Below are 25,821 nucleotides of genomic sequence, written 5' to 3'. Positions count from 1 at the left end.
TCTTTTTCTTCTTTAATATATTAGTTTAAAAGGAGAGAGTGTGTGGAAAAAAGAAAAAGAGTTTCAAAAAAAAAAAAAAATCTCCTTTTTCTTTTATAGAAGATCTTGTTTCAGACCAGTAAAGTTCTCGCTTGCGGGCTTTTTTTTTTTTTTTTTTTTTTTTTCCCCGGACAAAACTCATACTCATACCATTAAAAAAAAATTTATTTGTTTTATTTTTTTTACTTTTTTAACCGCAAATGGCAAATGGCAAATGATGTGCACCAAGATCGGTCCGTCTCCACCTCGGCTGAGTTATATGGTTTCAAAAACTTCAAATAGAGATAAGTTTAAACTAGATTATAAAGTTAGTTCAAGTAAATATACCTAGTCTAGATCTCGTTTTGTGGTTAGTTTAGGCTTTAGTTGATAACTAGCTTCTTTGTTAAATTAAATATATATATATATATGGGGTAATTAATAAGATATTAATACAATATTACGTAATTATATTAATCAAATATAAGCAACTTTTTAAATGAAAAAGATCTCATCTAAACTTGATTTCATTTCAAAACATTGAAATTTTTAAATAAATTTTAAATAAATTTTAAATAAATTAAAAAAAAATTAAAAAAAAAAAATAAACATGTTCATAAAAATTAATATATTAGTCATTATTATCATCATCATCATCATCATCATCATCATTTAAATGGTCATTAAATTATAGAAACACTCATGTTGGCACTGACCCGACGAGTATGACCAAGGAAAAATGTCTCACCATTACCACCTCCACCTGCAGATCTTCCAAGTTTTCTAAACGGGTTCTTACTAATAGATACCGATGATGAAGGAGAAGCTGTTGTAGGTGAAGAAGCCGCTGTAGCAATAACACCAGATGAAACAACATGAATCGCACTATGATTACTACCACCATTTATTCCAGTCCGTTTATCAGAATCATGCTGCTGCTCGTTACACGGGGTTTCATACACAACTGTCGCTGAAGTGGCAGTTATTGCCGCAGAACTATAATACACACTAAACCCAGTATATCCACTCCTGGCACTGTGCACACGACCGCTATTAAGCACTTGAGTTAGTCCCGTGGCTGCATCCAAGTCTTGGTCCTCATCGTCCTCATCATCAAAAAATGAAGAGTCGCCACCATATAAGCAATCCATTCCATCGCTTTCAAATCCGTCATCTTCAAAAGAGTCCCCAAAGAATTGACTAAATGATATCGAGTCTCTGGTACTTTGCTGTTGGTCATTAGAACCCTGTTCTTTCTGCTGCTGCTGCTGCTGTTGCTGTTGTTGTTCAAAAGAAGACATGGTAGATGGTGTGTATGAAGGTGACGGTGATGGCAATGGTACCGAAACAAGAGTCGCAACAACAGGATCTGGTGATGAAGATGACGATGTCATTGGGGATGGAACAGGTTCACTTGTTATTGTATTCATGGTAGTGGTGTTGTTGTTGTTAGTAGTAGGCACTGTAGTTATTTCACGAATATACTCTTCAGATCCAACCAAAGACGCGGCCAGCGCGTTTCCTCCACTACAATGTCGAGAACTTCCACCAACCCATACAACTCCATGCGATACTTTTGCAGGAGGTACATAACTATGGGTGCTACCTGCGCTATACACGCGATGCTGCGAATGAGGTAGAGTTGTTGAAACACTAGAGTTACTCTTCTGTTGCTCCTCTCCAATCTCTTGAACTTCCTCCTTGGTCTTTAAAAACATTACCTTAGGAGGCTCCTGAGTCTCTTGATAAGAGCTGTAACTAACATCACTGCTGCTATACCCACCATTCTCATCGTCTTCATCACCTTCATTTGTCATCATCGAATTGTATCCTGCAGAACCGGTCGACGATGAAGCAGAGGGAAGTGATGGCGAAGCCACAGCTAATGGCAGCTCTGTAGCAATCTTTTGGGGTCTATGGAATCCCCGTTGCACCGCAATAGGTTTAGCCACTTGGTCATTGTTAAGAGTCGCATCATTGTTATTATTTTGATCATGGTCAACGTCATGAACAACAGTAACAAGAACACTATCTTTATCTTGACTAGAAACCAAAGTATTGCCAGTATAGATCTTTTCATCCTCCTCGTCATCATCGTCGTCGTCGTCGTCATCATCATCATCATCATCATCATCAATGGTACTCAAAAATGAGGATCTAATGATATTCATGGCACGTTCCACATTAATGTCTGTTTGCTTCATTTCAATGGGAGCAAGCAATTGTTGACGCTTTTCACAGCCACCTTTGTCAACAGTAACACTTGTGGAAAGTGCATCATCACTAGTAATAGCTGACGGTAATGAAGACTCGGCAACAACTACACCATTACTCGAAATATTATTATTGTCAGCCGTGGGAGTGGGATTTCCCTCTTCAATAATAATAGATTCTGCAACAATCTTGTCACTTTGACCTTCATTCACTTCACTCTGAAGCTTAAGACTGGTGCCACTCAAATTAAAAGCTGAAAAGCTACCGCCCAAGCTCTCCAACGAAAGCATTGCAGATTTTTGCAGACGAGTACCTCGGATGAATGATGATTCCGTAATTTCTGTGTTGGTTACTGCCGCAGAAAATTCTCCCCTATGGGGAGGAGGAATATGTTGGTGGAAAAACGTACGGCGCGTATCGTCATCCTCTTCGTCTTCTTCCTCCTCCAGGTCAACTTCAGGAGTATTGGAAAGCCTGAGCGAAATCGGGTACTTGAAAGAGTTTGAATTGACTACTGACTGAAAGTTAGAAAATGTAGCCGATTGTCTTAATCGTGGAGAGACAGTATTAGTAGTAGTAGTAGAGGTAGTCACTGTAGTTGAAGAAAAGGCAGAAGTAGAAGAGATTTCAGGACTAGCCAAACTATTGCTATTATTTGTTATGGTCAATGATGAAGAAGTAGTTGTAGTAGTTGTTGTTACAGGAGGGTGTTTAAAAGGCCGAGAAAACGAGGAAAAAAAAGAGTGGCCGGGCTCAGATCTAGAAACAGCAACTGGCACCGTTGCTGCTGAAATTGTAGGAACTGTTGGTGTTACCGACCGTTGCATTCCAGAGTCTGGTTTGTGGTGAGCAACCTCAACATCATTAACGGTAGACCCCCCGTTAGACGAATGACCAGTAGAATAGTGTCCTAGAGAAGATGACGACACATTACTGTGATTGTTATTGTAGATTTGACTGGTATTGTTACTAGGATATGGAGAAAGATTATTATTGGTGGTGGTAGTTGTAGTGGTGTTGCAAGATGCTGTGGAAAACCGGCGTTGATAATTTGTCCCAACACTGCTATGTCTTGTTTGATTGCGAGATGTTTGAGGTGACAAATTGTGTTTAGAAGGATAATGATGGTTGTAGATATCATTACTATGCAAATGGGAGTAAGAAATAGGAGAAGTTGGGCTATTAGGGAATGAATTGGAAGTTGAATTGTCGTAATGTTGAATTTGAGAAATTTGAGAAAGATGAGAATGTTGTGGCTTAAGCTCTGGATAAAGAAGTTGGTGAGTTTCAAACTGTAGAAGCGCAGAATCTTGTTGGGAAGATGAAGAGGAGAGATTTGTAAGAGAAGAACGTGATCTTAAAAAGTTTTTAGGATCAGAAAAGTTAATAGAAGAGCGTTTTGAAAGAATACGCTCAAATGGATTTGAAGTAGAGTTTGTTGAAGAAGTTGAAGCCACTGAAGATTTTCGAGGAGTTGTAGCAGTACGAGAACCAGAAGTGGTATTATTTTTGGGGACTTGTAAAAAACCAAATTCTTGTGGGGGTTGTTCTTTTAAGCTGTTTATTGTAAGAGAACGTTGTTTTGAATGTCGCGAAAAGAATTTTCGTTTCTGTTGAGGTTGTTGAGGTTGTTGAGGTTGTTGCGATTGTTGAGTTTTTTGAAACTGTTGAGTTTTTTGAATTTGATGAGAAGTTTGAGGTAGTACTGAAGAAGAAGCACTGATGCCAGGATTGGAGTAGAGACTACTCATAACATTAGAGCTTCTTCTACGGCTAATATCAGGAGATGAAGCTGTAGGGGTCTGCGCAGAAGGGAATGGGGTTGTTTCTTCATAGAGATAGCAGCTATATGGATGGCCATGAGGAAGTGGTTGTTGTTGTTGTTGGTGAGTATTCAGTGGGCTAATATCATGCTGGGAAACATATAAAGAAGGAGTGGATTTGTTTGAAGGAACAGAGTCCAAAGATGCATTGGAGAATTGGGGAGTAGTTTGAACAACAGGAGAAATTTGGAATGTTTTTAAATGGTTCACATTTTCATTGTCATTATGTTTCGAGGTTAAAGAAGAAGAAGTAGCAGGAATGGGATCACTGATTAGAGATTTAATGCTAGAGAGGTTTGTGGTGCTATTATTAGTGTGGATACTAGTAGATGAAGAACGATGGGCAGATGCACTTCTTGGTCTGGTAGTGATGGGGGTAGTTGTAGATGAAGTTTCTGAAATTAATTGTTGTTTTTGTTGATGAGAGTTGTTATTGTGAAGAGATTCGTCTGTAGGTAGCTGGGATGTAGTAATGACACTAAGGGGTCTTCGTAGACGTTTCCAAGAAGAATGCAGAGATGGTTGGTCATTTCGTTTAGTGAGTTGTTGTTTGTGCTGGTTATGAAAGTCATGAATGGCTGGCATTGAAGGTGAAGTTGAAAGAGTATGAGTCTTTCCTGGACTATTATGGCTTTGATGCGAGCTACGCTTTAGAAAGGTCATTATAGAGACACTTTTTAAAGATTATATCAATTAATAAATATATATAGTTAATGAATGAAAATTAAATAAGAAAGAAAAAAAAAAAAGAGGAAAAGATTTTGTTTTATAACCTTTTTTTTTTTTATATATAAAAAAAAATAAAATAAATTAAAAAAAATTCAGGGGGGGAGAGGGAGGTTTAGAGGGCGGGCGGCAGTGTGCAAAGTTTTTATATGGACGAGCAGTTGAATATATAAAATGAGGTTATGACCGTTCGGCTAATAAAAATAATAAAAAATAATAAAAAATAAAAAAAAACCTTAAAATGTTTGTTTTGGGCAGGTGCGTCTCTACAGCAACAAAACCAGTCGATTTCTTCTTTGGGGCTGCAAGCAATCAAAACTGGCGCAACGCGTCTGGCGTTGAGTTTTCCCAGTTTTTTTTTTATTTTATTTTTTTATTTTTTATTTTTTAATAAAAATAAATAAATAAATTTCAATACTTTGTAATTATCAATATCAATAATAATAATAATAATAATAATAATAATAATAAATAAATAATTATTTAAAAATAAATAATCCTCAACTATATATTCAAATGCCAGTCTTCATTTCTCCACCCCCCACAACTTCATTATCTTCTTCTACAAAAGAAGCTTTGGTATTCCCAGGATTGTATCTATCAGCCGCTGCTATCCATATCTTCTTTCTATTCCCACAAAAAGCTTCTCCTATCATTCGCTACCTCAATGGCTTGCATAGTGACCCATATGTGATGGCTTTGGCCCAAAACCTTGGCTATGCCATCGGAGCTTTATTTATGTTAGGTTTCGTTCTAATGCCTTTAGTTGTTCTGGTGCTCCTTTTTGCCAACGGCATGGACCCAGCTTTAGATGGTCAATGTCTCCTGGAACAACCCCTTTGGCCTCCTAGTACAATTAATTCTTCAATCCAAAGTTTGTCTCCAGAATGTCTAGCATACCGGCGCTACCACATGGTTCTTGTTGTGGGTATAGCCATTGGCATGTTGCACCATATTCAATTGTCTATTGCTTGGGATAATTTTGAACGAGTTGCCTTGATGAAGAAAGCCCCAGTTCAACAAACATTGTTTTCAGGCGTGAGCTATTTGAATTTAATGTGCACTATTGTATTTACCTTAACAATAACGTTTATTCCTATTCCATATTTACCATTACAGTTTAAATTCTTTTTTACCGTATTGGCATTTAGTTCAATTAGAATCCCTGGAACTATTTTTGAAATTATTTATGAACTGCAAATGAGACCTGGGGCTATAGTTTACGAAGAAGGACAAGTTATTATGAATGGTTACGAGCCAGTAACTCAGTGATTATTGAAAAAAAAAATTTAAAAAAAAAATTAAAAATAAAAAATAAGGGGGGGAGAGAGAGGTTGGTTATACGCTTATGGTTTCTAAATTATATATACAAATAACAAAAGTTTAAGTATATATAAATATATTTGGAGTAAGGAGGAAAAGAAAAAGAAGAAGAAAAAAAAATTGCAATGACGAGGAATGAAAACTAGGAAGATTGAGTTTTTTTTTTTTTTATTATTTATTTAATAATAAATTACAAGCGACTGATTAAAGTAAAATTGTTTTTAAGATTGAGGCAATGTCTCATATTTTGCCCATATACGGCTATACAAAATCATGATAAAGTCTAATATAAAAAAAAATTAAAAAAGTAAAAATAATGTTATTGTCTATATAATCAAAAAGTATATTGGAATGAATCTAAGGAGAAACTAGCCTTCTTTCTCTCCCCTACCCCCCTCTTCTCTTTAATCATCATCATCATTTTGTTCAGGAGGATGAAGAAGAATCAAAAAAAAAAAATTTTTTTCTTCATATTTTACAAATCAATTATATATATATAAGGGGTGTTGGTTAGTAACTATAGATATTTATGACTCTATATATATATATATGGTTGTATTGAATTCTAGTAGTTTACTATATGAATAATAGTTAGACTGGAATTTCCAGTGCAAAAAAAAAAAAAATCTCCCCTCCCTTCTCAAAAATAATCGCTTAAATACACGTAAACCATCAAAAGATTGAAGAGTAACAAAATGCTGGGAAATTTTTCAAAAAAAAAAAAAAAATTTTTTTTTTAATGATTCATGAAGTGATTATATAGATAATTATACCAGAATTCTGTGTATATATATATATTTAAATCTATGCCTTAGCAACATCTCCTTTCAACGGTCACAAATGGACTAGTATAAAATCTGAATTTTTTTTTTATTTTTTTTTTTTGGGTCTTGACATCTTTTCCGGTGGTAAATTATTTATCACTTTGGTTTTTTATTTTTTATTTTTATTTTTTTTTTTAACAAAACTAGCATGAATCGGTTAAGTTTGTTTTCTTTCTTATTTTCCTTGGTTTTTTTTTTTTTTTTTTTTAAGTTTATTTATTCCTTTACTCCTTTACTTTATGTCTGTTCCTGAACGTTTGAACTTTTTTTTTTTTCTTCTTCTTTTTTTATTCTTTTTTTTTTATTCATACGTGAAATTTTGGGTGTGGTATTGTAAAGCTCAAAGGTAATAATGGTGCCGTACTGGTTCAAAATGCGTAATTAGTTGAAATGATAACTTGCCAGTTTATTTCAAATAATCAAATAAATAAACGAATATTAATATATAGTAATATTACTAAAGAAGGATATTTTTCAAATTAGGTAATTATATATAAATATATGCAGATATAAAATATATCGCGTGTTTGTTAGACAATATTATTTGCTTATATTTTCATTATTTTTATTATTTTTATTATTATTATTATGCTTGTTGCGCACTGTGTAGAGAGGAGCTTCAAATTTGATTAGAAAAAAAAAAAATATGTCGCAATTTTTTTTTAATGGCATGAGATTTCAAACTAGTTTCAATAGATATATATATATATATGAATAATATAATTACAAAAAGAAGGAAACAAGAGAGTTGAAAGTGAAAAAAAAAAATTTTTTTTTATTTATTTATTTTATTTTCACTTTAAATGACAAGTGAAAAAGTAAAAGCCGTGAAGATATTATAAAATTTATTATAAAATTATAATAAAATAATAATAAAATTATAATAAAATAATAATAAAATTATAATAAAATTACAAACAAATCCAATTTTTTTTTTCCATTCTTCTTCTCTTGCTCCACTTTCCTGTTTATTATTATTATTATTATTATTATTATTATTATTATTATTATTATTATTATTATTATTATTATTATTATTATTATTATTATTATTATTATTATTATTATTATTATTATTATTATTATTATTATTATTATTATTATTATTATTTTTTAACATCAACAACCAAAAAAAAAGGTGGGACGACTTAAAAGCTTTAAAAATGACATCCTGTCAACCCCTGAGAAATTTTTATTTATATATGACGCGTTTTTTTTTCTTTTTTTTCTTTCAGGGTGATTACTTTTGAAGTTGAATATTAAAGTCCGGTTGCCATCTTCATTAGAAATTTTATTGCTTAAGAAGAAGAAGAAGAAAGGGTTTTATTTTTATTTTTATTTTTTATTTGAGTCCGGACATAAATATTATCCCTAATATCCTTAAAGTCTTTGACTCTTCTTTGACTTATAAAAACCCTTACTTTAACTATATATTTCTTTTGTTTTTTTTTTATTTTTTTTTTAAAGGGTTTCCATTTCATCCTTTTTTTTTTCTTTCTATTTTTTTTTTGGTATATTTCTTTAATGAATTGTAAATATTGTAAATAATATATTATATTGAAAAAGTTGGAAAAAGTTGGAAAAAGTTGGAAAAAGAAAAAAAAAAAAAAAAAAAGGGCCTGATATTTTCTGTTCATGTTTCAATACGGAAAGTTTGTGCGGCTGCCAATTAACAAGTATCCACAGATGTTTTATCCACTCAGTTCAAATTTATAAAAATCTCGTTGGGGGGTTTCTTAAAGTCTCTAAAATCTACTTTTTGATATTCTTTACTTAAATCTTTAAAAAGTTATTATTTTATTTTTTATTTTTTATTTTGTTTGTTTGTTTGTTTCAATATTATTTATTATTTAAATGAAGATTCTATTCAGTGTACCATAATAATATATTTTAAACAAGATCTTTGGTCCCTTTATATATACCACCCCATTCAGCAACAATGATGAGTGGAGATATCATTTATAAAAATAATATATTTATATACTTGGCTCGGGTCTAAGGCTATATCGGGGAAAAGAAGAAGGAGGAGGAAGAAAGATATGTATCACTTAGTTCCAAACTAATTAATGATGATGATCCAAAGAACGCGCACGCGCTTAGTCTATGGCATGATATCTTATGATTATTTTTATTAGTCTATTAATCGTATTCCAATATATATATAACTTTCTATTCCGGAAAAAAAAAAAAAAAAATTCTGGAATTAATTCATTAGTCTAAAGATTCTCACAGTATAGCATATTATATCAAATATTTTTTTTTTTAAAAGAATATTGGAGGATCTGCAATGTTTACATTTCAATGTTTTTTTTTTTGTTTTTTTTTTTAAGAATGTACTTTTTTTTTTTCACAAGTCTATTTAATTGTTTCATATATCACTTAAACAATTTTAATGCATTTTATAATAACATCATAAACAACTAGCTCTAAATCAGGGAGTCAAAAAGTTCTTTTCCTCTAAAATTTGTTATCTTATATACAAATTGTTTGTTTTTATTTATTTATTTATTTATTTATTTATTTATTTATTTTGGAGGCGGTTGTTCCTCTGTGTGGATTATTTCGACTGCATTTGATATGTTGTTTTACTTGAATTTCTAATTCTAGAACACTGATCATCGCCAAAGTATTTCTCAGATAAAAACTAAGCATATGTTAACCTTATAAGAATTTATTACTTAGCATATTGTTTAAATTTTTTTCTTTTTTTTTTTTTTTTTTTGAACAAAGGTCTTTTATGACCGTTTAAAACTATCTCAAGAAAGAAATCATGTTCCCCTAAAGATGCAGCATATTCTGGCATTGTGTTTTTTTTTTTTTGTTTATATGCTGTACTTTTATTTGCAACGTTGACCTGGCATAATGATACCTAGTTTAAACTAGTATATAAAATATTGATAGTAAGTTTACTTGGAAACATAATGGGGTTACTAAAAAGTTAAAACAAAATAGATGAATAAAAAAAAAGTTTTGGGTTTAGATACTGGACCCTGGAATACTACATTTGTTAATGATAGTTAGTATTTCTTATGAAAAGAGTTAATCAATTGTAATTAGCTTTATGTCATTAAAAGAATAAATAAATAAATAAACAAACAGATAAACGAATAAGTTCTTAGAATAGCAACTGTTAGTATAGAATAAAATAAAATGAAAAAAATGAACGGTATAGTGATAATCAATATTTTTTTTTATATTTATAATATATTATTTAATTTAAAAAAAAAAATTCAAACTTTGAATCAAAAGGAATAAGAACACATGTCGAAAGGTCGTATTTTTCTGGGGAGTTTTTTTTTTTTTTTTTTTTTATCTTTAAAGATGAAATCAAAGATGATCCTGGTCTTGATGATTATGATTATTGACTAGACTTTTAACGGGTATGATATTAAGTACTGTTTTCCTTTCCATCAACGTCATCACGTATGTTTACTTTTTTTTTTTTTTCTTTTTGTTAATATAAATAAAACAATTTTTTTTTTAATCTCTGTAAACATAATTATGTTCTCTCCTGTCCGGAATGGACGGATATCACAGTCAAAAAAAAAAAAGAAAGAAAGAAAGTAAGTAAGTAAGAAAGTAAGAAAGTAAGAAAGTAAGAAAGTAAGAAAGTAAGAAAGTAAGAAAGTAAGAAAGTAAGAAAGTAAGAAAAACAAGGTGTTAAAGCCGCTTCAAGTCGAAATAAAAACAAACAAAACAAAGATATGACGGCAATTAACCCAATTCAATTAGAAGACCAAAAGGAAAGTATAGAAAAACAAAAAAAAAAAAAAAAAAAAAGCAAAAAGCAAATAAGTCAAACAAGCCAAACAAGTCAAAGGCGGGTGGATGTTATTGGGAACTTGCAGGGCTGGAGGTGGTCAGAGGAGTAATGAAAAATTAAAAACCAAAACATAAAAGACCTTCCATACAGCAAAGAATCGAATCCTGATATGGAGATTTTCCATACATTCAGCGGATAAAATATATATATAAATAAAGTAAATAAAAAAAAACGAGGAATGATGACGACAATTAAACTATTTTTCTTTTTTTTTTTTTGAGGTTTATTTTATTTTTATAATAAACAAATGTCTAGTCTATCAAACAATCCACTTTAAAAATTGCTGTTTTCTTTTTTTTTTTTCTTCTTCTTCTTATTTTTCTTCTGCTTTAGTTTATCATTAAACTTCTCGCCTAACAAGTATCTTTAAATTTGTTCTCAATTTGTTCTCAATTTGTTGTAAGACTTGAAGGGTGTTTCCGAGTGTAGATCGTATTATCCTCTTTCGTATTAAAGTGGAGCCTTTTTGTTTGTTTTGAATTTTTTTAAAATTTTTTTTTCGACAATATTGTCCTTTTTGGCACCTTGGCCTGTCTATTTTGTTGCAAAGAAGATGATGAGAAATAATATCATGAAATAAAAAAATAAAAATTAAAAAAAAATAAAACAACTTTCATGAACCCTTAAAGTCCAATTGAACTTTTGAAAAAAATAAATATAAACATGAATAAAATAAAATATCGGAAGAAAAGAAAGTCATTTAAACTACCACTTGATGATATCTAAACCCTTCCTAGAATAAAAAATATATATATATAATTATAAAATTATCATTTCATCCATCCCATTAACGGGTTTAAAATCCATACTTGGTGTTGTTTGCCATAATTTTATTTTGTCTAAACCTTCCTTTTTTCTCCATTATTTTTTTTATTTTGTCTCCAGACTTTGAACTTTTGATAAAAATAATATTAATAACAAAAAAAAATACAAACACACAAAACTTATCAGACTTTATTATTAATATATATAATAATGATTATACTTTGTTTGTTTCTTTTCCTCCAGCATCTGAAACAATTCCTTTATCTTTGATATTTATCGTTGATATCGGGTGCAACTGCGTACCAGAGCCGTGGTATATATATTTATGTCACAAATTTTTATAAATTTTATATAAATTTTATATAAATTTTATATAAATTTTGTATAAATTTTGAGCCCATTTAAAAAGAAAAATTTGCATGTTGATCCGAGAAAGAAAAGGCAACATTAAGAAGAAGAAATAAAAAAAAAGGTATTACTACTTTGGTATTTTTGTTTTTTATTTTTAAAATAAAAAGTTCTTTGTTAATTCTCAAAAAGGTTTATTTGTATAACCTTTTTTTTTTTTATTTATTATTCTTAAAGTAAAAGTAAATCTTCAATATTTATTATTCGCCATCCTTTTTCATCTCCTCTCTATTTTTTCTTGTTAAGAACAGATCTGGTAACCATTTGTAGCAACTTTTTTCCACTCCGGAGCCAAGTTACATGAAAAAATAAATAAATAAAAAATAAATAAATAAATAAATAAAAAAAAAAGGTTCATCCTGCCATGTTGGGAAAACTTAAATAAACCTTTTTTGGGTTTTTTTAGTTGACCAAAAAAAATAAAATTGTGTACAGTAACTTCGTGTGATGTCTAAGCCGAGGAGTTATAATTCTTGTTTTTTAGATGAATGAAATATAATCAAAATATTCAAAACAAAATTAATTTAAAAAAAAAATAATAAAATAATAAAATAATAAAAATCAATTTACTCAATTTCTAAATAATGTAACATTCTGTAATACTTTGTAAAATAATATATAGATTACTACATTTACTGAGATTTTTCACTTAATTGCCGTTCTAATACGTGCGCGCCTCTCATATTTAACCCTCTCTATATATATATATATATTATTCAAGTAATGTTAGACTTGGCAATTATTATTATAATAATTAAAAACAAAACTACCTGACTTGTATCTATAAGACCTTCTTTTCCTTCTCAAATATCATCATTCCCCAGTGCAATATTAAGCTTAATACATTTACAATGGTTTCATGGCGCACATGTTGTAATCACTATTATAACTAACACTTCTCTCCTTTAAAGATATATATAATTGCTTCATTTCTGGAATGAAATGATATCTATATACTCTATACTTATATATAAAAGTATTCATCAATGGTCATCTATTATGTTAAATTGTTTAAAAATTTACTCAAATAAAACCATCATCATCATCATCATCATCATCATCATCAATATCATCTTCCATTATGACCTTATGACCTTATAATATTCACATTTTCCCTCATTTCTTTAAATCTTGATAATGCATTTTCATAGCCAAAATTTTCCCCACATATAATATACGACAGGTCAATTTCCTTGGAAATTAAAATTATCTTGTATTAATTAATACAAAATACTACATCCTTAGTTTAATTTTGTTTTCCTTTCCCCCCCTGCCTTTCTTCCTTTGTTTCCGACTCTTCTTTCAAATTGTTGTTGTTGTTGCTATTGTTGATGATTGTTATTACAATTTCAGTAATTATTCAATAATTATTGAAATTGTCCCTTTTCAACAGATATGTTATTCTTTACATACTACTCATGAAAACTTAAAATAATCACAATAATCATAAGAATCATCATCACCATCAAACAATTATCTAAAACTACGTTACCATTCAATCATAATCAACCCTTTTTTTTTTATTATTTCTATCATTTTAAAGTCGTCCCAACAACTATCGCAGATAACCAACCTTTCCATTTATTGCTCCACAATCTTGTATTTGATCCGTGGAATGCGGCGGAAAGAAAGGCTGAGGATATTTAAAAAAAAAAAAAAAAAGAAAACAAAAAATAACTTTGTAGGAATCCCATCTATTCTAAGGTATGTGTAGTTTAAAAAAAAAAAAAAAAAGTAAAAAAAAATTGATTATCATAGGCAAGTGAAAAAAAAAAAAAAAAAAAAAAAAACTATTCAAGTTTACTTCAAGAAAATCAATACTTATTCCTCTTGTTTTATCAAACTGGCTTTTACTTTTTCTTTTGTCTTTCATTTTCCCCTTTGTCAATTCCACTTTTTTTATTCTCATCTCTTCACAAATAGCTCTTGATCTCTCTACGCAACATTTCCAAGCTTCCCATATTTTTGGTATAAGAAAGCAAGAAATGCACATAAATGTTAAAATACAAAAAAAAAAAAAAAAAAAACGAAAGAGAAATGTCCATTCTTATTGTTACAGGGTATATCAACTGAAATGCATACCAGTCAGAATAAGAATAAAGACCTCTTTTTTTTTTTTTTTTTTTATTAAATAATATCATTTTGAAAAGTTAATTGCTTGTCATTATAACTTAGGGTTATAGGTATAACTCAGTTGCTACCTTGTTGCATAGCACTGAGCGGCAGCGTACTCCCCCCCCTTAATGTTCTAACTTTGCTACTTGCGGAGATTAGTGCCCTAGCCACGTTGTTCACGGTACGGTTAGGGTTCCTCAATATTGTCTAGTAAACAGTGTGAGCTTTGTATATGTAAAAGGAATTCTTTAAATTCTCACACACAATGTCTTGTTATATTCAACTTATATCCATTCATCTCAGCTCACCATAACAACTAACTGAGCCTATTATTCTAATCCATTGGCACTATCACACTGACAGATGTTGGTGGGCTTTTTACTTTATTTCCATAGATTATATTGATATATCCATTCTAGTCAAGGTCTACCTCTGTAATAACCTCTACCTATATCTATAACTTCAATATATTCATTCAAATGTTTTCAATCAGCCAAAATATTAACCTTCTTTTGGTTTTTGGTCCTTTGGTAACCTTAATTTTGAAAAAAAAAAATATGAAATATGGCTTACTCCTTATCTCTGCCTCAGCAAAATATTCATATAGATAATATAGATAACTGGTTGTACACTTGAGTATCGTTAAAAATTCCCATCTTCCTTGTTTTTTATTTTTATTTATTTTTTTGTTTGTTTGTTTGTTTGTTTTTTTCTTTCTTTATTTATTATCTTTAAATCCGGAATATTCACGTGGGTAGTTAAAAGTTATGTTCAAGACAATGTTATTTCGGTTAAACAGGAAAGAGTGACTAGTAATAACAGGAGTTGACTTTCTTTTTCTTATTTCCACATTATTATTAATTACCCAAATGTCAATTTTTTTTTCTAGTCATCATTGGCTTATGGTAATTTCCTTTCAAAATATATTATTATTATTTTTTTTAATTTCCTCATTACTGATTTTCTTCTTATTTTTTTTTCTCATTCCAAATTGACAAATGAAAAATGAAAGGATAACAAGTACAAAAAAAAAAATAAAATAAAATAAAATAAAATAAAAACACTTCTTAAGCTTCAATACCAATCCATATAACCTTAAATTTATCTTTTTCTTTTTCCCGTTTTATAAAGGCGTTTCTCGTTTTTTTTTTCTCCCTCTCTCTCTCTCTCTCTTTCTCTCTTTTATTTTTGACGGTCCGCAATTTAATACACTGGACACGCACAGGTTTGAGTCACTTTTATACTAAGTTTGTTTTTTTCCTTTCATTTGAATACAAAACACACTATTATTATCTTTCAAATTGATAAATAATGAGTGTGTGTATGTGTTAATATTATTGCATCTATCAAAAAGTATACCATGGATATGGTTTTAAAGTTCATTTTTGTTATAATCTAAGTATTCCGCAATTCTCTTTTTTTTTTTTTTTTTTGGAAATCGTATAACCTAGTTTTTTTTTTCTGTTTAAAACATTGTAAGATTGTCCATATGATAATGAGGGCCATTAGCTTCTTCTAACTAAAAGTGATATTTCTTTTTTTTCTTTTTCTCGTGTTTATTTAAACAATAGTATCTATATTGGTTAAATTCAAAAGAAAAAGAAACCATTTCTTTCTTTCTTTTTTTTTTTTTTTGAAAGGATAAAGAAACAAACATCAATGGTGAAGAAACAATTGATTTTTTAATTATTTTTTTTTAAAGTTTTTTTTGACTAATGAACACAAATAAAACCTTTTATTCAATTTGAAAAAAATAATGGATCCTAAGTGGGACAAGACATTTAAGTAAGGGATAACAAGTTAGATTAGCGAGAAAAGATCAAAGATTTTTTTATAGTTAGTAAGAGGTAAAGGAAAAAAAAATTTTAAATGAATAAATAACACATACATGTATATATACATATACCCTGCATTGATGAACAAAATCAAGGATTTAGACAAAAAAATAGATGATTTTTTTTCTCTAATAATCACACTATATAAAAATTGAAAAGGTTGTTTATTTTAAAGGGGGTGGTGTAAGTATCATTAAAGTCTTTAAAAGTTGAAATGTTTTTTTTACTAGCAATTATTGATTTCTTGATATATAAATAGTTTATTGATCTTTCGCTTATAAAGAAATATTAAGCAATTTAAACCAAAAGAAAGCGCTTTGTTAACTAACCTAGGTCAAAGAAATATCAAAAGGATTAAGTTAAATCAAGATTTTTTTTTTCAAAGAATTGATTCTTTTATTTTGAAAAAAAAAAAAAAAATATGTTAGTGACTCATGGATTATAAGATATACATAACTTCAGCATAAATACTATCCTTTCTGCTCCTGCTATATATATATATCTTTCAGATTCATTAGATATACTTTCAATTTTACCTCAACACATGCACCTCTAAATCCCCTTGAAATAAATTCCAACTATTTCAAACTAAATATAAAGACTTAAAAATTAAATATATCCCATTTTAAACACTTTTTTGTTTGTTTGTCTTTATTTAAGGGTTTTAGAATTATATAACATCAGCATCTGCCCTATCCTTCTTGTCCATACTATATATCTTTTCATTTTCATAATAAACTTTTAATTTTGGCTTCAACATTGCATCTCCAACAGCCCGAAAATAAGTCTTGATACCAGTTTATGAGGAACAGGTTGTCAAAAAAAAACCCCAAACCTTCCCAACTTATCTCCACTTGTCTTCGTCAACGTTGTAATTGTATTTCTTAATCTCTCCAAGCAGAGATAAAGCTTAAAATCTCTTGTAAGTCAATTAAACAGTTTAAGAGAGTTGACATGTCCATCTCTGGAGATATCCTTTTCAATTCTTTTCTTTCTTCTTCAAGCAAAGGACACTCAACCAAAATGTGATGAACTGTTTCCATCTCTCCACATTTGCAGTTGTAACTATCCTTTTCAATTCCAACCTTTTTAAACCGTGCGCCAAAGTTGCCATGGCCTGTGCAAAACTAATTATTGTTACTTGAGATCCTTTGACTATCATTTCCTCATAATAATTTAACATATTTCCCTCAATTGGGACTTCTATATTGATTGTAGGGCTACTTTCGTTATTTCCATATTTCTATTTTTTTAACGGATATCGGCAATAGTTTAGTGGCTAGAATTTCCGCCTGTCAGCTTTTACGAGCAGCGCGCGGGGGACCGGGGTTCAATTCCCCGTTGCCGAGATTTTTTTTTGATCTACTTTATATATAACTGCTACAACTTAAAAAGCACTATATAAACCCTGTTTTGGGTTAGGGTATATAAATATAATTTTTTTTTTAAAAAAAAAACTTTAATTCAAAAACACATGACTTTATTTAATTTTAAATCAAATTTAACACAACACAAATATATATTTCACATATTTAAAGTCCCTTTTTATCCGTTTGTTGTTGTTTGTTTGTTTTTATTCAAGGGTTATAGAACTATATAACATCAGCATCTGCGCTATCCTTTTATTGTCTGACTATGTGACTTGCCGGTTTTCATTTGTACCTTTTTAGTACGGGTGGTTTCTGTTCTGTGCGTCTCCGGTAGCCCGGAAGATGGGCCCTGATGCCAGCTTACGAGGAACAGGGAGAACCAGTCTGTCGGTCCCAAAACCTTCCCAACCCATTTCCACTTATCTTCACGGACGCCCATGTATTTCTTAATCTCTTCCGTCAGAGATACGGCCCGCAATCACCTGCAGGCTATTTAGACTGTACGGAAGAGTCGGCATTCCTGTAACCAGGGTAGCCTATGGTTTTTCAGTCTAGGTGTATACTCCCGTACACATCCTCAGGAAAAGGGGGTATTCTGGGAATCGAACCCAGTATCTTCCGCTTTCGAGCGAACGTGTTATCCTTTACACCATCCAGCCCTTTCCCACGTCCCTTTTTATCCGGTTTAAGCAAAATTCCGTTTTTTCTTTTCTGCTAAATTCTGATTCTTTTTATTTTAAAGTTTTCAACAAATTGACTCTCGATAGCTCAGTTGGTAGAGCGCGGGACTGTAATGGTTCATTGTAATCCTGAGGCCGCGTGTTCGACTCACGCTCGGGAGATTTATCTTTTTGTTTTTTTTATTATCTTTTGTTATTACTATTTTTTTTTTTTTTTTTTGGTCATTCTCTATATCAAGATTTTATAAATTGGTTGAACTATACTCGATAGTAATATGTTTTTACATAATTTGTGATTTGTTATTGCCATTAATCTTTGTAATCTATAGTCTATGGTTTTTTCATTGATCATTGATGTCACAAGAATTTATTTGTGTACTTATCAGTTAGAATTAATGTTGGACATTTCAATTTTATATGAGACCTAAATAACACACGCATTCTTTTTTTTTTTTTTTTTTTTTTTTCAACTGTCCCAATTAAAAATCTGGTTTTTGTTTTTTTTTGTTTGTTTATATATTTTCAACCGGTTGGACACCGAAAGAACGGCCGGTTCCGGGCGGTTAGCTACGGCTTCCATTAAGTCTTCCCCTCCTTTTTTTTTTTTTTTCTTTTCACTTAGGTCAAACTTTTAGTTTTAGTTTTAGTTTTAGTTTTAGTTTTAGTTTTAGTTTTACTACTACTACTACTAATATCATTATTAATATATTAAATCTTCTTCGGGGTATGACAGAAGCTTTTCAAAGAGCGCTTGAGGTGGGTGGGGGTGATATATGAGTGAGTTTATGTGAATGTGTCGGGTGAACGCAGCCATTGCTTCAAAAAGAGATTTGAGTTAGCATTTGGTAGCGGGGGAGTTACATATCAAGTTAAATGAATAGGTGGTGAAGGTGAAGAAAAATTAAACGAAGAATGGCGGGGTGCGTGCATAATTTATTTCGGCGCAGAGTCGGGTTTTACCCTTTATTTATCTTAAAGCTTAGTGAAGACCCGAGTGTTCCGGATTGAGAGTAGTTAGTACGGGAAAGGACGGCTGTTACGGCACCGGTTATTAATATATATATATTTTGTATGTGGGTTAGGTGTTTAAAAAATTCCTTTTTTTTTTTAAATAATTTAGAGTTGTAATTGTAATTATAATTGTAATTGTTCAAAAGTTACAAAAAAAAAAAAAAACGGCAGGGATCCGAGGCTTCTCCATTCCTTCACATTTTTATTTTTGTTGTTGTTATCGTCGTCGTTTTAGTACCGCGCGGGGGCCGGCCGGGGGAAGAACAAACGGCCAAGTTACGGGCTTTACGGCGCTGAGTCATGTGAGCGTGGGGGATGACTCAGCGGTTATCTGGGGGGGGATGAAGAGGTTGAGAGGCGAGAGGCGGGGAGAAATTTCTGTTTTAACAGATTGTTGTGGAGGGTTAAATTAAGTGGGGCGGGGCATTTAATGGTCATGTGATAATTATTGTTAAAATGGTAGCATATATATGCATATATGCGGAGAAGCCACTTTTTTTTTTTTTTATTTTTTTAAAGCGAAAAATTTTTTTTTTATCTTTTTAAAGAAAAAATTAAAAAAAAAATTAAAAAGGGCCAGTTCCAATTTGATAGAAAGACTAAAATTTTTTTTAAAATTTAAAATTTAAAATTTTATAAAAAATCAAAAATTTCTTTTCTTCTTCTTTTTATTCTTTTTATTCTTCATATCTATCTATCATCAATTTATTTATTTATTTATTTTATAATCGCAAATTTAAACTTTTTTTTTTTTTTTAATATTGATATATTGATATTGCTACTGTTTATTGCGTTCTGTGATATATCATTTGGTTAGAGTTTTACTACCAAAAAAAACGCCAATAAAACTTCTCCTCTTAAAAATCTTTTTATATACACACACAATTAATTTAGTTAATTAATTATGTCCACCTCCACTACCCCAGAATTTAATTTTGGTTTACAACAACTTCAACCATCTCAACAATCTCAACAATCTCAACCAAATACCCTCCATCAAACTTCCCTTAGATTGATCAAATCTTCATCATCTTCTTCATCTTCTTCATCTTCTTCAGAAATGTCTCAGTCCATGCACTCTTCAGCACAGACTGAGCCATCTCAAAACCTTTCCACACTACCACCACATTCACTACAATCTTCATCACAATCACAATCACAATCTTCATCACAATCTTTACAATCACAACCATCTCAACTTCTGGTCGATAAAACTCAAATGATACCAAATGCTGCTGCTGCTGCTGCCGCTACTACAGCTACCCTTACTTCTGAAAATAACCACTCAGCAACTCACCACCAAAATATTCTTCGCTCAACTTGCATCGATATGAACTTTGATCGCCCAGCCAATGACTCGCCCTCTATTACCAACTCAACCCCTCCCAAAATCATTGACAAACAATCCCTTGAATATGTCATTCGTAGTAGCATAGCAGGTGGTCTTGCTGGTACCTCTGCAAAAACTCTCATAGCCCCTCTAGATCGCGTCAAAATCCTTTTCCAAACATCAAACCCGGAGTTCCGTAGATTTACCGGCTCTTGGCTCGGCTTTTACCGCGCAGGAAGTGAAATCTATCGCACACAAGGCTTTTTCGGTCTTTTCCAAGGTCACTCAGCTACCCTCCTGAGAATCTTCCCATATGCCGCTACAAAGTTCGTCATGTACGAACAAGTCAGAGCCCTTCTCATCCCTGACAAATCCCACGAAACTTCCATCAGACGCTTCTTGGCTGGATCAATCTCAGGTGTCACCTCTGTCTTCGTCACATACCCTCTTGATCTTGTCCGTGTCAGACTCGCCTTTGAAACCCGTTCTGTCGCCCCAGACCCTCATCCTGCCTTTCAAAAACATCGTAGCCATTATGACTACAAAGGTGGCCGTCTGATACAAGCCATCCAAAAGATTTATAGCGAACCTTCTGCTTTTAATCAATCAATACCTAATCTTTCATCATCATCATCATCATCATCATCATCATCATCATCATCATCATCACCATCTCCATCTTCTTCCTCTCCACTCTCCTCTGCATATACCCATTCACCACCAATAAACCAAACATCAGGCTCACTGCCCGTTCGAATCTTCTTTGGCCTCTCAAACTTTTACAGAGGTTTCACCCCAACAATCATCGGAATGATCCCCTACGCTGGCGTCTCCTTCTGGGCTCACGATCTACTCCATGATGTTTTCCGCTCAGCATACCTCGCCCCCTACGCTGTCATGGATGTGCTTCCTCCAGAAGAAGACCAGGTCATCAATCCATCAAGAAGCACATACAAGGCCCACCGCCAACCTCTCACCACCTGGGCACAACTTACTGCAGGTGGCCTCGCTGGCATGATGGCCCAAACAGCTTCATACCCACTAGAAGTTGTTCGCAGAAGAATCCAGGTCTCCGGTGTCACTGGTGAAAGCGTCGGATTGTTCAAAACAATCTCCACAATCTACCGTAACGCAGGTATCCAGGGCTTCTTTGTGGGACTCTCAATCGGATACATTAAAGTAGTCCCCATGTTTGCATGTTCCTTTTTCGTATACGAACGACTCAAGTCGTTGTTAAGAATTTGATAATGAGATAATGATAATGACTATGAAAAATTAAAAAAAAAAAACGTAAATCATATATATACATATATATATTTATATATTTCTAGAATTTTTTTTTTTTTTCTAATCTTCTTTTTCTTTTGTTCATCTAAATTGTGAGTAATACCGTTCTTCAGAAAATCGCTTCTCAACCAACTCTAAAACCTCTGCTGAATACACGTCCTTGGGTGACAAACCCTTAAACAAAACCTCGCTCTCATGCTTCTTCTGTTCGTCCTTGGTCATAATCACCAAGTTACTAAACTCCGCAACACCCTTTTGTTTCGGTGGCTCCCACATGGTCAACGCCAATCGTGTACTCTGCCCACTCAATACTGACTTGCCCCGGAACACCTCCTCTACAAGGTATTCCACATCGCTCATGTCCACTGGAACTGGCACCGCGTCCCACTTAAGCCGCGCCATTTGCCCGGCCAACGATTGCAGCACCGAGTCGTACAGCTTTGTTCGTCGCTTCCCAGCCAGCGAGTATCCGCCTTGCAAAGGATCCGTCACTCCAGGGTATCCACCCGTCAGTGTCAGCACATGTGTCGCTATTGTCAGTCCGAAAATTGCAGGCAGCGGGCCCAACACCGGCAGAATCCGTACCCGAAAGTCCGCAAGCACTGCAAGCTCTTCTGTGTTGCCCTGATCTTGCGCTTCCTCAGACAACGGCAGCAAAGCAGCCTTCTCTGGTGACGGCTTTTCCGTCGAAAAAACAACTGGAATGCCATAGTTCACCTTGCGCTGCTTAAGACGACGACGAGTCGAACGTGCTAAGGGATCTTCAAGTGACACTGAAATGTCTCCAATCGATACCCGTGTGGGGTCCGATTTGGCACCTGCACCCATGGCTGAAATTACACGTACGGGTTTCTTGACTGGGTTTTCATCTTGTTGCTGTTGATCTTTTGGCTCTTTTTCTTTGTAAATCCCACGCTTGCGCTCCCGCATTTCTTGCTTCTTTACAAGTTTCTGTTTCACTGTACCATTCTGCTCGCGCTCAATTTCATCTAAATCCATCAAATTCTTATAGCAGTACTCTAGCAAGTCCACCTTGGTATCAATGTTGTCAATCGCATCCACAATCCAATCAGGATTCCCATCAGAAAGCAAACTTTCGTGGTTGGTGTTCTTCTTGTCCCATAGAGCAACCACAGGCTCTATCTCACACCAAGGTGCAACCTTCCGCAAATACTCAGCAATGCAGTGCACCTTAGGTCGCCCCACATCTGCCAATGTTGCTGTCGCGTGTCTATTCAGTGAAGACAGTGTCACCTGGTCAAAATCAATGATGCGCAGCTTACGAATACCTGAACGAACAAGCATCGTTGCCGCCCATGATCCAACACCTCCAGCTCCAATAATAACAACAAAAGTTCCGCGCACTTTTTCATAACCTTCCTCTCCAAGGAACACTCGGTTTCGCGCAAGCTGTTCGTCAATCAATGTCGTGTCAAACTTTTCCGCACTCAGCGAAGCTACTGGCGCTGGTGCTGGTGCTGGTGACGGTGTGCTTGCTGGTGATGCCGTGTGTTCACCAAAGAGTGGAATGCGAGACGGCGCATCCGACGATGTGCTACTGGAGCCGTTTTCAAGCTGGCTTTTTTCAGCGGTCAAAGAGACTGGCACGCCGTATTCGTCCAGCTGGACAGGCACAATTTGATGGTGACGCTCGAGCGACTTGAGTTCATGCTCAAGCTCTTCACGCTTGATTTGTTGTGCCTGTGCTTGGATGGCAAGTGTCAGCAAAACTGACAGTGTCGATGCAGCAGCACCAGCAATTAGAGCAATCGTCGCTGGCGAAAGCTTAGCATTATTAATGAAGGATGTAAGTCCCATTTTGGTATATATGGTAAAAAGAGAAAGTGAAAGAGAAAAAAGAAAGAAATCGTAGAAGAAAAAAAAAAACTTTTAAAAGTTGATAAAAAAATTTTTTTTTTTTTTTCAAATCATCTACATATTTCACGTGATAACTTTAAGAATCTATAAACTACAAATCCTTTTTAACAAAGTCAAGTTACTACAAGTCAATTTTATTATTATTTTTTTTCAATAATTTGAAAATGTATGTTCCACTACTATCAAACCACATCTGTGGGGTCAAATATTTAGATGCTGTTAGCGAAAAGAACATTATTCAAGTTTCCTCTGCCGCCCCAGTCACACTCCAAAGCAGAAATGCTTCTTCCTCCTTGCCAACATGGCTAGTACCATAGAAAAAAACTTCACTAGTGTAGCCGTCAGGAACGAGGGGGCGGGTTCCCGAGGAAAAGAAAAGAAAAAAAAAAAAAAAAAGAAGAAGAAGAAAATCTAAATGGTGAGAGTTTTAAGGTGGTTTTTATAGCAAAGACAAAAAAAAAAATTTGTCAGACTGAAATCTACTCAACTAAGAGAATACTAGAGACTGGATATTGGATATTAGATATTACCCTACATTCACAACTTAGGCTTCTTTCTTCTTTCTACTTTCTGGGATTTCGTCAGTACTCAACTATGGTACAAACCAATCTTAGCACACAATCATCAAAAAACCATCCATACATATAGAAAATATATCCCAAGTAAACAATCTACAATATACAAGTAGTGAAACGAATTTAAAAGAATATACGAAGAGAAGAATACACTTACTTCAAAAATTGTCAAAAATACAGGATATTTCCGAGAGCTGTTAAATCCACCAAGCTTCAAAAAGAGCAGAAAAAATACCAACAAGGATACTTACTACAATGCACACCATACTCAATTAAGTAGGATTCAAGCAACAGACCAAATTTGAAATGCCCGATATTATCTCAAGGTACCAGAGCTCAAGGCTATCACTTCACCTTAAAAAAAAAACTCTGACTTTAGGCTACATTCAGAGTTGAAAAAAGTCAAACCATGCCGTAATTGACCATAAAAAGTCAATTTATAACCGCGCGCGCGCCCAAAGTTATTCTTAACTCCCCCCAATTTCAACAGTCACCCTTGAAGTTCCCTATATAATCCCCAGTTTTTTTTTTTTTTTTTTTTTTTTTTTTTTTTTTTTTTTTTTTTTCAAAATGGTCCCAGCTGTTCCATAGACTCAACATACCCTCCTCAAATCATACTGAGCTTTAACAAGAAGCGGATTAAAACCAGAAAAAAGGCATTGGGCTTCAAAAGCATAAGGCCAAACAGAATTAACTGAGACAATTCTAGTAGCGAAAAACATCATGCTTCTTGAAAAAAAAAATCAGCAATCAACAATAAGACTGCCAATACAGGTCGAGATACTACCACTCTTTACCTATGGTGCAAGTCTGGGTAGACTAGGACTGTTCAACCACCATTTATATTCATCGTGAGCAAGCCTCAAAAATAAAAAGACACTCATGAGCAACATTGCATCATGTCCCAAGCTAAACTATTTTAATAAGTTAAGTGGCAGAAGGATAGTATAACTTGCAATACAGGTCAAGGCTTTAGTCATAAATTATAAATCCAATTCAAGGCCAAACCAAATAGTATTCCAAAATTGACGCATACTGTCATGAATAGAGCTAGTAGTAGCAAGAATAGGATAGCACCAGCCAACATGTGTACTTAGCTCAATCAAAAATGTCTAAGTTAAAGCGTCTTGTGCATAAGCCTAAGACATGCTTAGCAACCAAAGTGAGTCCAAACATGGAGAATAAGGGGGGGGGAATGCAAAAATGTACCTTGCAGTGCCATCGTCTATCGTCTATCGTCTATCCAGTCCCAACTCAACTATAATAGACTAGGAACGCCGTTCTGACTGCGTGTGTAGGTAGACACAAAAGGAACATGACCAGCATTGAAATGTCTAAACTCAACAACAAAAAAAAAAAAGAAAAGCTTGGAATGAGACAGACAATGACTCCGGTAATTTATTGACGATGACCCAAGACTGAAAATAAGGTACTAGTAAACCAGAAACCACGTAAAAAGGCAACTAGGTAAGCCTTACAAGCACTGAAAAATCCCAAGCTCTACCACTGCAACTTCAAATGGAGACAGAAAAGAGTAAAACCAAACGCTGATAAACACCAAATCAAGACCAGGACCACATCAAGTGAAGCATATATCCTTAATTTAAGCAGTCATCTTAGCTTAACCATTTGCACCTCGCTTTTAGCCTACCTTCTCCACGGTCCTTCGTTTTGTCACAAGAAAAAATAAAGAGCTGCCAGTCTTTAATTGTTTCTCAACCAACAGCAGATATCTTTGATTTCAAGTATGTTGAAACAAATAAACAAAAAATGCAAGCCGCTGATGCATTTGAGAAAACGTCATCACCACCCACGC

At 33.0% G+C, this 25,821-nt stretch overlaps 4 protein-coding genes across 4 annotated transcripts; 2 read left to right on the top strand and 2 right to left on the bottom strand.

Moving 5' to 3' along the window:
- Nucleotides 1–701: 701 nt before the first annotated feature.
- Nucleotides 702–4,640, bottom strand: SAPINGB_P005950 (uncharacterized protein; the record flags this gene model as incomplete). Its single annotated transcript, XM_032000664.1, has 1 exon — nucleotides 702–4,640. One exon carries the CDS (start codon nucleotides 4,638–4,640, stop codon nucleotides 702–704), a length of 3,939 nt encoding a protein of 1,312 aa, XP_031856555.1.
- A 657-nt stretch (nucleotides 4,641–5,297) lies between these two features.
- SAPINGB_P005949 (uncharacterized protein) lies at nucleotides 5,298–6,053 on the top strand (the record flags this gene model as incomplete). The annotated part of the gene is made up of 1 exon (XM_032000663.1): nucleotides 5,298–6,053. One exon carries the CDS (start codon nucleotides 5,298–5,300, stop codon nucleotides 6,051–6,053), a length of 756 nt encoding a protein of 251 aa, XP_031856554.1.
- Nucleotides 6,054–19,839: 13,786 nt separating this feature from the next.
- Nucleotides 19,840–21,510, top strand: SAPINGB_P005948 (uncharacterized protein; the record flags this gene model as incomplete). Its single annotated transcript, XM_032000662.1, has 1 exon — nucleotides 19,840–21,510. One exon carries the CDS (start codon nucleotides 19,840–19,842, stop codon nucleotides 21,508–21,510), a length of 1,671 nt encoding a protein of 556 aa, XP_031856553.1.
- Nucleotides 21,511–21,633: 123 nt separating this feature from the next.
- Nucleotides 21,634–23,370, bottom strand: SAPINGB_P005947 (uncharacterized protein; the record flags this gene model as incomplete). The annotated part of the gene is made up of 1 exon (XM_032000661.1): nucleotides 21,634–23,370. One exon carries the CDS (start codon nucleotides 23,368–23,370, stop codon nucleotides 21,634–21,636), a length of 1,737 nt encoding a protein of 578 aa, XP_031856552.1.
- Nucleotides 23,371–25,821: the final 2,451 nt, after the last annotated feature.

The sequence above is a fragment of the Magnusiomyces paraingens genome (genome assembly GCF_902498895.1).
Source record: "Magnusiomyces paraingens strain CBS 517.90 genome assembly, contig: contig5, whole genome shotgun sequence".
Taxonomy (NCBI): Eukaryota; Fungi; Ascomycota; class Dipodascomycetes; order Dipodascales; family Dipodascaceae; genus Magnusiomyces; species Magnusiomyces paraingens.
The sequence above is the reverse complement of the archived record's forward strand: the minus strand, read 5'-3'. Positions and strand labels throughout refer to the sequence as shown.